The sequence below is a fragment of the Ceratotherium simum genome, chromosome 1 (genome assembly GCF_057802395.1).
Source record: "Ceratotherium simum simum isolate JZ-2026a chromosome 1, ASM5780239v1, whole genome shotgun sequence".
Taxonomy (NCBI): Eukaryota; Metazoa; Chordata; class Mammalia; order Perissodactyla; family Rhinocerotidae; genus Ceratotherium; species Ceratotherium simum.
The window spans coordinates 27,829,039-27,841,956 of NC_141900.1; the positions used below are offsets into that span (position 1 = coordinate 27,829,039).

General features: G+C 35.7%; 1 protein-coding gene across 6 annotated transcripts in view; it reads right to left on the reverse strand.

Annotated features, from left to right (window-relative positions):
• Nucleotides 1-12,918, reverse strand: part of CACNA2D1 (calcium voltage-gated channel auxiliary subunit alpha2delta 1) — a 504,823-nt gene that overhangs the window by 408,052 nt on the left and 83,853 nt on the right. For all 6 annotated transcript variants that reach the window (XM_087445189.1, XM_014788140.2, XM_014788141.2 and 3 more), the window contains one exon: nucleotides 7,546-7,627. In XM_087445189.1, coding sequence (XP_087301315.1) covers nucleotides 7,546-7,627 — 82 coding nt within the window. The remainder of the gene's footprint in view (nucleotides 1-7,545; nucleotides 7,628-12,918) is intronic.

The window sequence follows — 12,918 nt, forward strand, 5'->3', positions numbered from 1 at the left end:
GCTAACACATGGCTACATCACTCCTGAGTTTTTAGCTTCTCTCTCCTTTGTGCAGTTCATAGATAAGAGCACAGCTTCTATATATCACTCTCTTTGTAATTAGTATTACCAAACCATTAGATCGCTACTTGGAGAAGCAATAAATAACAATTTATTCCTCAAGTACCAGCATAACTTAAGAAAGTGTTAATTATTGATTGATAATGGAACAGATTGGTAAGGTAAAAAAAGAAAACATTTTAGTAGTCTTTATTAATGTTTGTGAACCAATAACACTTCACTTAAAAACCTGTTAATAACATATAGAAAGTCACCATAAGATTAGAAATCTCCTTAGAGTTTATCCTGTACCTTTGAAAATGAATGCAATTAACCACTGTTTAAAAAAAAAAAAAAAAAACAGCTTCTTAACTTTAAAATCTCCAGTGGATGGGTAAAGGGAGTCTATACTTTCTATTGATAGTACATTCTGCAGTCAAAATAGCTTTCTTTCTACTTAGGGGGAAAAAAACACATTTTTCCCCTAAAATAATGATAATCTCAAGTTATCTACATAATAATAGTAACAATTTAGTTACATTTCATCATGGAGGAAAGTAAGACAACTCTAAATAAAACCAAACTGTGAAATAACAATATATAGCTATATTTGAAAAGTAATATAATTACTTTTATAAAGTTGGATTACTTCTACAAATAATTGTTGCTTTTATAAAGTAAAATAAATATAAAGCTACATTTTATAAAGTAACATGCATTTAACTTTTTCATAATATCTATTATTGGTTTCATATTCCATTTTATATTCCCTTTTACCCCTATGACATTTCTGTGCGGAGGGAGAATGTTACTATCTACCTCACTTGACAGGCACGTAAAGGGAGATCTACTATCATCCAGCCACTTAGCAGCATTCTCCTGGATAGAAAAGAAGATTCCCAACCCTTGTTGTCGCCTGTGTATCTTGCTAATTCCCTAGTCAGAATCACCAATGATTAACTGTGTTCTAATTCAGAGTATCTTTTTCTTGTAAATAGATTAATGCATTAAGCTTTCCACCACCTAGAAAATGAATATTCTATTTACATAAGATGATGTGACCACAATGTCAAAGAAACAGCATCAGTCTGCTAATCCCATGAGTTACTAATGAAAATAAATTCTTCACTCAAAACACGTTTGTAAATACTAACTTAATTAAGAGTACCGAATGCTCAATATTTAGGCACATTTCATATTTACATCTTTGAGAGCATATTGAAATGCGAAGGTATTGATTTTAATTTAACTTACGAAATTATAATGGTGAATCAAAAGCCAGGAAGTATATGATGATGCTGTTGCAAAATTATTCTACCTTTAAAAATACATTTCCAAGAAAAAACATTTAACCAACAAATTTTTTTAAATATGTTTGCATGCTCTAGCCTAAAATGTTAGAAATTCAAACAGAAATGACATTTAAGAAGAAAGCCTTGATGGGCCGGCCCCATGGCTTAGCGGTTAAGTGAGTGCGCTCCGCTGCTGGCGGCCCGGGGTTCGGATCCCGGGCGCGCACCGACGCACTGCTTCTCCAGCCATGCTGAGGCCGAGTCCCACATACAGCAACTAGAAGGATGCACAGCTATGACATACAACTATCTACTGGGGCTTTGGGGGAAAAAAATAAATAAATAAAGTTATAAAAAAAAAAAAAGAAGAAAGCCTTGGGGCCAGACTGTGGCGTAGCGGTTAAGTGCACACGCTCTGCTGCGGGGGCCCGGGGTTCGCAGGTTCGTATCCCAGGCGCACACCGATGCACCGCTTGTCCAGCCATGCTGTGGCGGCATCCCATATAAAGTAGAGGAAGATGGGCACGGATGTTAGCCCAGGGCCAGTCTTCCTCAGCAAAAAAGAGGAGGAGCGGCAACAGGTGTTAGCTCAGGGCAAATCTTCCTCAAACAAACAAACAAACAAAAAAGATGAAGAAAGCCTTATACCAACAAGGTGACACGCACCATTTCAACTCTCTTAGATAACTAGAGGGATACAACAATTTCTGTTAACAAAAAGTTTGGATTCCCCTAACATCCTTTCTTACCAGAAGATACAACACAACATTAGAATTGAAATAGAAGGGAAGTATGGAGTGATGTCAGATAATGCGGGTTTTCAAATTTCAAAGATTTCAAAATAAATATGTTGTTAACATTGTAGGAATACCCATGGTACCTGACATAGCCACAAGATGAGTCTGGGAGGCTTGCAAAGCATCAGGAAAAGCTGTAAGAAAGCCCTGACATTGTACGTAGATGGAGAATGGAGGGGAAAGGAGCAGGGAAGAAAATGTAGTGGAGAGGCCTGAGACTAGTGTGAAGTCCAAAGGCTGCAAATATCTACGCCTCCAGCAATGGAGAGCAGAAGACACAGCACATCAGGCCTTTACTGCCCGTGGGCCCAGGCTAGGACTAGGCACCTAGGGCACGAAATTCAAGGAGGTACTCACTTACTCTGACCCTCAGAGCAAGTGCCTTCCTTAAACTGTGCCCTCAGCGCGTCATTTGCCTCACCTCAGTCCATGTTCTGCTAAGCCCTTGTCCCTACTTGTCCCCTTCCAGAAAAAAACAGGCCTATTTGGAATGAGGAGAAACTCTATCTCTTTCAAAATATAGTCTTCACACCTGCTTTCTAATACCAGCTATGTTCTGCTGAGAGATAAAAGAGTCACTAAGTGGCAACTATTAAACCCTTCTTGATGTAATAAAGAGGAGGCTATGAGCAAGTCTTGGATTCCTAAAGGGAAAGGAGGAGTTGTGAAGAAAACAGTGCACGAAGGAGACAAGAAACAGCCCACACACACACACACACACACACACACACACCAGCCATGACTGTGATCTGCTTCCATTGTGGTTTGCTTTCCCCAGCGCAGGGTCAGTCAAGTGGAGCAACTGAGGATTTCTGACACAGTTGCTGAGTTTTATTTTCTTTTACTATAATGTTTTGCAGATTCGGAAACGCATTTTATAGAAAAGACAAACAGTAGTTTCTATTCATCGATTTATTTTTCGAAAAGTTTCATGAAGCTAATTCTCATTACTATGGAACCTATTAATTTAGAATATCTGATAATTTGGATATTGGTTGAACTTTAGGTATATCTTTATCATGAAATATTTTATCAACAAATTAAATGAAAAAAATGGTTGCTGACAAATGTTTCATGAACTTAAAAAGTTGTTTTCAAGAATATTAAGAGTACTTTAACTTTTAAAAATGTTACCTATCATTAATATATGATGATCAACCTCTCCATTTGCCAGCAAAGTAACTAAAGAAATGTGTGTGCGTGTGTTTAAAAGTAATAAAATGTCTTTTAAAATATCTCATAATACAGACTGCTTAAAAATGCATATATGTTTCAAAATCTGGAAATCTTTATTTTTTTCTTGATCTATAATGTTTAAAATATATAAATACAGGTTACATTTTGGTTAATATATCTTTAATACATTTTTAGACATAGCTTTTACAAGGATAGTATTCAAATAATAATACATATTAGTGGAAAACTGCTAGTTGTCCTCCACTACTTGTTCTGCCCACTTCCTCTGTGATAGGGTGGGCATATGGCTATTCCAATAAAGACCCCATTTTTTTTTATAATTTTATTTATTTATTTTTGTCCCCCCAAAGCCCCAGTAGATAGTTGTATGTCATAGCTGCACATCCTTCTAGTTGCTGTATGTGGGACGCGGCCTCAGCATGGCCGGAGAAGCGGTCCGTCGGTGCGTGCCCGGGATCCAAACCCGGGCCGACAGCAGCTGAGTGTGCGCACTTAACCGCTAAGCCACGGGGCCGGCCCAAGACCCCATTTTTTTGACTCCTTTCTAGTTATATGTGGCCATGAGAATAAGTTCTGACCACTGGAATGTTAGCAAAATGTCTAATTCTTAAAGTGACTGGGTATCTGCTCCCCTCATCTCTTTCCCTTTACATGATGACTGGAAATTCAGGCCAACTGGAAGAAAGACTTTGGACCCAAGAATGGAAGCCACATGCTGAGGGTGGCAGAGCCACCCTACTGACCCTAAACTGCTCACCTCTAGACTATTACGTGAGAGAAAAATACATGGTTATCTTATCTTTTTGTTACATTGGCTCACCTGTACCCTCAACTAATACAATACAATAACCCTCAACTAATACAACAAATGAATGACATGTGTTGAGTTCTGATTACAAGTCAATAAACATTTTATATGGATTATGCCATCAGTCTCAACAACTCCATGAGGTGAAACATCTTGGCCAGATCACAAAACCATCAATTGGAAGAACCGCAAGGTGTAAGAGTCTTACAGAATTTTAAAAAGTATATGCTCTAATGTTCCATAAAAAATAATAAATGTATTTTCTTCAGCTGGAAGACCATGAAGACAAAATCAGGAAGAACTTACTTTCTATATCATTCTTAGCAATTCTTTCCATGGATATACACGCAAAACCATTTCTGTGCATACCAACAATAACAGAAGCTTTTAAATTCTGCATGTAAATTTACATCTTAGAATTTCCTTCTACACTTTTCTTTTTCAAGGAAGTTCAAATGAAATGTTCATGAATGCACAACCAGTGGCAGAACTCTGGCTTCTCCTACTTTGTATCTTTTATAAAAAGAGCAGTAGCATAACCAGATATGTTAACTTTGTACCTAATTGGGGTCTGTTTATCTTCTCAAAATACTAGTAGCAATATAAAAAGGTAAAATATTAACATATATTCTAAAGCATAACAAGATTTTTTTTTAAATTTCGGAGTCACATCCAATTTAGTACTTGTGTAGCCTAGAACAAAAATGTAACATTGAAAACAATTTCTTCACGCATATTAAAGATGATGATGTTCCCTCACAAGGTTGCCTGAGGGTTGATAAGATAACGCATATTAAGGGCTTAGCACAGTGCCTGAACTAATGAAAAAAAATGAAGTCCTTCAGTTATATTTAAAAGGTTCCAATATATGAAATTCACTAAGAAAAATTATAATGCATTATCTCTTTCCCCTAATTTTATTGTCTTCTCTCAATTATTTCATCTACTTTGTGGATGAGAATATGCAACTGATGGACATATGTATTCTCCCAATATATGATTAGATAACAGAATAATTCAATAAGAGACATCTTGAAACTTGAATGCATCAGGGATAATAGTACGATTTAAGCCTGTTCACTTGATCTTTAACAGAAGTTAGGCAAGTAACCTAGGCAAAATCTCCCATTTGATGCCATAAAGCAGTTTTCATAAAATTACAAAGATGTCTTATTTTAGCTATGTTGCCTCATTGCACCTTCTTCTGAGCCTTCAGGTAAAAAGCTAGTTGTACTCTGTGAAGCCAGTAAAAATAATTACATTAAATAATTTGGGAAGAAGTGTCATTTCCACAATATTGAATTTCAATCCAGGAAGCTGCTAAGTTTCTCCATTTATTCAACTTTTGGTCCTCATTGTGCAGCCAGTCAATCTCAGCTCAACTCTGGCATCCTTCAGCCAGTCTCCACTTTAAGTTCCCACGGCCAGAAAGAAATGTACCATTTTGGGCCCCATCATGGACCTTCTCTCTCTGGGCAAAGGAAAGAGGCATGTGGAATCATTTATCTACGTAAAATCACCATCTTTGTGTGTCCTAATACTTAAATTCTTTTTCCAATAATGAAGTCTGCTCTCTCTCTCTCCCTCCCTCCCTCATTACATAATATATCATTCTTTTATTTGTATTTTTTCTGTCACTGTAATTAGGTATGTGTCTCATGAACAGAAAATTGCAGGGATTTTCTTTCATCTTCCCCATTCTGTTATCCTAATTCAGACATGGCCATTTATTGATTCATCAATACTCACATTCTTCTTAGTAATCTATACTTCATAAAGCACAACAGAAATCAGGTAAGACTTTTTTTTTTGCTTAACAATTCATTGTATAAAGCAGATTCGGTGAGAGAGGGTTCACATATTAACACCAAAAGTAAAAACGAGGTCAGCCAAGAAAGTGGTTTTTGAGGTTGGAGAAACACTGGAGGAGTGAAAGAGAGCTCCCAAGAGCAGTTTATTTTAATCTCAATCTGTCAATAAAGAGAGTCAGATAACTTCTAACCAGACTCTATCAATTCTCATTTCTTTTTTTCTCATTCCACAAACTTCATCACTTTCATAGAAACCACTTAATACCCTACACACTTTCATATTCTAATATTTTCCCACAGTGAATCATTGCAGATCCCAAGCATCAGTTTATGGTAGCTTTCAGGCATTTTTGTACCCTCAATAATGGAGATTTTTGATTAGCAGAGTGTCAGTTCTCTGAGGAGAGGAACTGTGTCTCTGTCAACCTCTGGTAGCCTGCACAATGCCTGGGACATATTATTTGCTCTGTAAGTGTTGACTAGAATTAAATTTGATCATTGCTATTTATAAGGAACATTTTTCATTTCCAAATATACTCCTTATCTCATAGATATTTAAGTTTGTTCAATATACTCTTGGTTTGAAACCTACATTTGTTTTATAAAGAGATAAAGAAATTCTGGAATAATTTTTTTAACTATTTGCTTAATAAGGTTTCTTTATGAATTTCTCCTAATACATAAGGTAGCGATACGTTCTAGTTTCTCTTACAGAGGAATATTCACATATAAATATTAATACAATAAATATTTGTATATCATACATGAAACCACTTGTATACAATTTAACCTCATTGACAGTTTTGGAAAATAAAAAACTCATTGCATCACTAAGAACGCAAGATGAAAGCACTTTCAAATTGTTATATTACTTACATTGAAATGAAAGCAGTGAGACTCTAAAAGAAATAACATTTAATTTTTAATAAATCTTACAGAATCTATACATGCTTGGGTAAATGCTCTTACCCAAGGAAAATAATCTATTTAAGATGCTGTACACATATTTATATATTGCTATCTTTTCAAAAATCATTTTAGAGTGACTTTCATAGTCATTCATAAATCATAAAAAAAAAAAAAACCCATCTTTTATAGTGTCTCCTTCTCTTGCACCAAATCCTTTATTACCCATTTCAATGACTCATTCTAGTCTCTAGACATAGCTGTAAATACTTTTCAAATATTTTTAAAAATAAAATCTACCCTCAAAGCATGAAGATATGTTCCCACTGAGGATATTCAAAAGAATCCATCACAGGACTTGAAGTCACCACCATGTGAGAGGTTCTAAAATAGACTCTGAAAAATGGAAACAAAGCATCCCACCTTGAATTTGGAGGGAGTCTACACATCACATGAACTGATCTAGGGAGGGCTGTACGTACACTGTAAAGTGTGGTGAGAATGCTTCATTAATTGTTAGGGATGGTATTTCTTGTTCACAATAACTAGCAGTACCAAGGGTTTCTCTCAGAATTTCGCTATCAGATTCACATGAAAAATCATGCTGTTTATAATATAGAAATACAGTTTCCCAGAAGATAGAATTGCATTCAAATTAAAGAAACGATTAACAAGTTTCTTGGGATTTTACTCACATCAACAAGCTGATTGACTCCACTTGCTGTTTTTGCCAGCGTGACAAGGTCTTCTTGCATCTTATCCACCCATGACTTGATACTGCAGAAATCAGAAAAGAGAATGTTCTATCAGATTTCCGGCAAGTTAAGGCCACAGACCGACATTCTATATCCAAGCTTCAGATAATTCATTAAACTGCCTTGAAACCTTTATTCTGCCTCCTAGCTCCTACCATGTCCACCCTTCCATCACACCTCAAAATTACAAAACCAATGAACCGTTAGTGGTCAACCTCTTAATATGCTGAAATACCCACAAATCGAAGAAAGAAAAATTACATGGATGTCTTATCCAATATAAAGGTAAATGTTTGCTTAATTTTTGTGAAAATTCCACTAAAAATTATTTTCTAAATAGAATATACTAAACTAACCTTTCTTTTAGCTTACAAGTCTTCCTAACATAATACTAAAGGTGTGCTAAATGTAGAATATTGGAAATAATACAAGAAAACATGACAAATATTTTTAAATTTCTCATAATTCCATTGCTCAAGGATAATCACTCAACATTTTGATGAATCCCTTTCTAGTCTTTTAAAATTCTTTCACACAGTTGAAAGCATATTATATAAAATTCACATATCTTTTTTACTTAGGTAAAATGATAAATACTCTCCCATACCTTTACAAGTATTTTATAAACATTGCACTTTAATGTCACTTAATATTCCATTATCTCTACACCTCATAATACACTTGACCATTCTCTTTTTTTAAAAGATGGTTACGATGTCATCAGCTTTAACCACTACAAATTACACTGCAACAAATATCTTAGTGCATAAAGCTTAAAAGTATTTCATTTCCTTAGCTAGACTCTTAGATTTGGAATTAGTGGATGACGGCTTAAGTTTTAAAGGAACGGTTTTGAGCATTAAAATTATGATTGAAGGATTTTAGTTCAAATCTGTTTCATGTATATACTTTAGATTAATGCAATGGAGATCTTAAAATACAAGCTATGGAGGTCAGGACATTTTAGAAAAAAATAAATCAATGGTCTATCTTACTTTTTCCTTGCATTAGAGACATTACCAAATACTGTCCAATTTTCCCCATTCAAATCAATATAATTTAATTTATAATGCCTTCATATATTTCATTTATTCATCCTCATGTTGTAAAAAGACCTAAAGTGTGTATTCTTTTTCTGCCATGCAAATATAAGAAAACACTAGTAAGAATGATAGGAAATGATTTATATTTGAATTTGAACTTCTCTTTCTATATATATGATATGCGGATCTATCTGTTGCTTATTTATCCCCTTCAGATTTTATTAGTACTAAGTATTTTCTCTCCTTTAATAGACCACCTCCAAGAGTGGTGTAGAAAAGTGCTATTTTGAAGATGAACTTTGTATTTCACAAGTGCTTCTTTGATCATGAAGATTTAACTGCATTTGTCTTATTTTCCTAAGACAGATAAGAATTCTAATAGCACTACAAAGTCGCCAACAGTTTTTCAGATAAATTTAAATATAACAGAATGAAAAATTAAATGCAGAAAAAAGTATACGACGGAAAAGGGATTTAAATGAGGTATAGAAGACTGTATAAAAGAATAATGAGCTGATAAACCAAAGAGGAAGAAGGAACACTGAAAGTCAGTCTTAAAAAAGATGAAACGCTTTGGAGCAAAACAAATGGCTTTGATTTACATGTGAAACAAATTAGTTAGTAAATGAAATACACAAAAGCTAGGGATACCTTCACACAAATGAAAATAAGGAAGAATATTTATTGAACCATGCTGTATGAATATGATAAAAAAAACTTAAATGAATATCAAGAAACAAAAAACAAATAAATGGGAGGAGGGTGTAAACTAGAAAGAAATTCACAGAACCATTAAAATGAATGATGCACACCATGTTATTCTAATATACTTTGTGCTGCTTCTGAGCTGGTGCATATATTTGAAAAATATTATAAACACTAATATTCTTATTACTGCTATTAGATAAGCATAATTGTGCTCCATTTTTACATTAAGAACAATAAATTACAGGAGGCAACAGGTAGGAGCAAAGACCACTGACACCATTTTCTAATTCAGATCAGACTATCTTATTTCTCCAGTTACTGAACAAGTCCTAAAACCCAGAATAAATGAATCATCTCTTCTCAAATATAATTCCCAACACTGACAAATAGTAAAAAGTGTTATACATCCTTTTAGCTGAGAAACAGAGACAAAGAACATATATGTAAAAAAATGAACTTAACTCATGCCTGAATTCTGATTTACGCTAAACTGATCTAAAACGTGCATTCCAACTTGAGACTGTCACTGCCAGTGTTCATTGAGGTGAACTTGTTTTGGCTGAAAAGCAATTCAGGACCCGTCCAGTCTTCTCTGCCCCACTGACAAGCTGTCAAGATCACTTTATAGGAGCAAGGACTGTTTTTCATAGATATGAGGTGCTACCTGGTTTTCCTAAAATACATGAGCACTCTGCCTTTCAAACCTGGAATTAGAAGATTATAATGACTAGGTAATAAGCAAAGATCCCATTCATTGTGAAAATGAAAATTACAGAAGGGAAAACACTCATATGTCCAAATTCTTTATTGAAGTCTCTTTCTTGGTAAATTGTCAAGCCCACAAACATAATCACTAAGCACTATTTCATTAAATGTCTCCAGAAGGTACTATAAACTTTTAGAGAAAGTTACAGAGGATATAGCCTTCTCATGTAATAAGAAACGAACATAGAACTCCAGAGGCTCCACCAGGAAGAATTTGTTGTTTGCTCTTTGTTAACCCATTCAACCAGAACTACTACCTGCTGGAGAAGACACTAAAAGCTGGAGATGTAGAAATAAAAAATATGTATTTTACCATCTTGCTGGGCTTAAAACTAGGTCTGGCAGAGAAGAACAAGAACATGGTGGTATAGGGGAGGAAAAATACCTTTTTCTTCTACCCTTCTAAGTTCTTGACTGAGACTCCTGTAACAAAAGAGAGATTAACAAGAGAAACGCATACAAATGTATTTTAATATAAATTTTACATGACACAAGAGCCTTCATATAGAACTGAAGACCCAAAGAAATGGTTAAACCTGAGCGACCCAAAGAAATGGTTAAACCTGAGTGTTCTTATGCTAAGTTTAATAAAGAGTGGAAAGTCATGGAAAGATATGATAGGACAAAGAGTATAAGTTGCATGTAGTAAACTGGGGGAAACAACAAAACCTGTTCATTCAGATTCCTCTCTCTGTCTCTTGTCTTCAGAGATTAGGATGCTCCTTTCCTCCAGGTATAGGGAAAGCAACTCTCACATGCAGGCAAGGTCAGAAAGTCCTTCCTGCACATGCCATTTCTCAAACTCCTTCAGCTTAAAATATTCAATATGCCAAGGTGCCATGTTTTTGGGTAGCGTGTCCTGAATCCCAAAGTGAGATATGTTTCAGGAACCAGCAGAGAGTCACTTAAAGTTTATTAGGTAGTAGTGCGGGGAGGCAGACAGGGGAGGTTTTCTGGACTAGGAGCTACTTGAAGTGAGATTTTAAAGACAAGTGGAATTTGACAAAATTGAGAAGGGAAGGAAGTAACAATGAAGGCAGAGAGAATGTAACACATGTCATATTCAGCAAGTGCAAGTAGTTTGAATGGCTGGAGTCCAAGGTTGGTTCAGCAAATGGTACAGGATGGGGGCAAAAATGATAGCGAAGAAATTTGGGTAAATAGGCCAGAACAAGGGTCTTAAATAGCATTCTGAAGCATTTAGAATGTATTCTCAAAATAATGGAGGGATAATGGAAATTGTGAAGTTAGAGAATAACAAGATCAAGTAAGTGTATGTGAACATGATAAAATAATTTGTCTGACAGCCAAGTAGATAGTGGCTTAGAGGGAGAACAGAAAGTGAGACAGGAGGGTCTAAATAAGAGGTAAGAAATAAGGAGGATTCAGTGTCAGTGAAAGGAGAGAGACAAAAGGAGAAGAGACCAAGTAGAAGAAAGTAGCTCAACAAAAATTCTGAAGTATGGACAACAGGATTTCCTGTACTATTGGACATGGTGAATGGGAGAAAGGATTTGCAGATGATTCATGGAGTTCCTCAATTAGACAATGATAGGACATTTTGATATAGAAAGTACAGGAGGAAGAACAATTTGGAGGGACAATGATGAGTTTGTTTATATTGGTTCAACTAGAGATGTTTTTGGGAGATTCATGTGTAGATATCCAGTAGGCAACTGAATATACATGGGTTTGGAGCTCTCAGAAGAGAAGTTTCCAGTGAATTTAATATTTGGTAGTTACAACATATATAAAGGACATAGGTAAATCAATGTCTGACTCCCAAAGGAGAGTGTGTAAGTGAGGAAGGAAATACATAGTAGCTAGACCTCTGGAAAATGACATTTAAAGATGAGACAGAGGAATCTGAGTGAGTGGCAAGAGAGAAGAGAATCTGGGGCTGGCCCCATGGCATAGTGGTTAAGTTTGGCACACTCCACTTCAGTGGCCCGGGTTCATGGGTTCAGATCCCGGGCGCAGACCTACATCACACATCAGCCATGCTGTGGCAGTGACCCACATATAAATTAGAGGAAGATTGGCACAGATGTTAGCTCAGGGTTAATCTTCCTCAGCAAAAAAAAAAAAGGGGGAGAGAGAGAGAAGGGAATCTAAGAACAATAATATCACAAAAGCCAGAGAAGGTAAGTTTCCAAAGAGAGGAAGTAACTAAAGAGTCATCAATAAGGTGAGAGGAATTTACCCACATTATGTGTGAGAAGAATGAGAGAAACAGTGTGAAACCTAGACAAGAATGGGGAATGAGGAGTTAGTGTTCCTTTTTTGTTTTTTAACAGGAGATATATAGGTATGTTTCCATGTAAAAGGAGAAAGGCAAGTAGAAAAAGAGACATAGAAGATTCAGGAGAGAACGTAATTTATTGACAGAGTAAAGTCCTTCAAAAGACTCTAGATTCCTTAGGCTTTTTCTTGCTCACTCCCTGTGTTCCAAACGTGAGAGGGTGAGGGATGAGAGAAGAAATAAGCAGAACACAGGAGAAGCCTAATCAATGGCTAGAAGAGAGGATACTTCCTCCATGGAGATTGCAGGGAAAATGAAAAAGATTTTAGGTAAACGGAAATAACGAGAACAACAGATCAAAAAGTTGAGACAGTTCTGCTTATTCACCTGTATTTCCTTTATAATAAAGGAGACAAAGTCAAAGTCATCTGTTCAGAGATAGGCAGTAGATATTAAGGTAGGGTAATTGGAAAGAAAGTGGGAGATTTAAAAAGAGCAATGGCTGGAAAGTATTTAAGGACGTGCTCTACACTGGAGGTCATCAATTTTCATTGG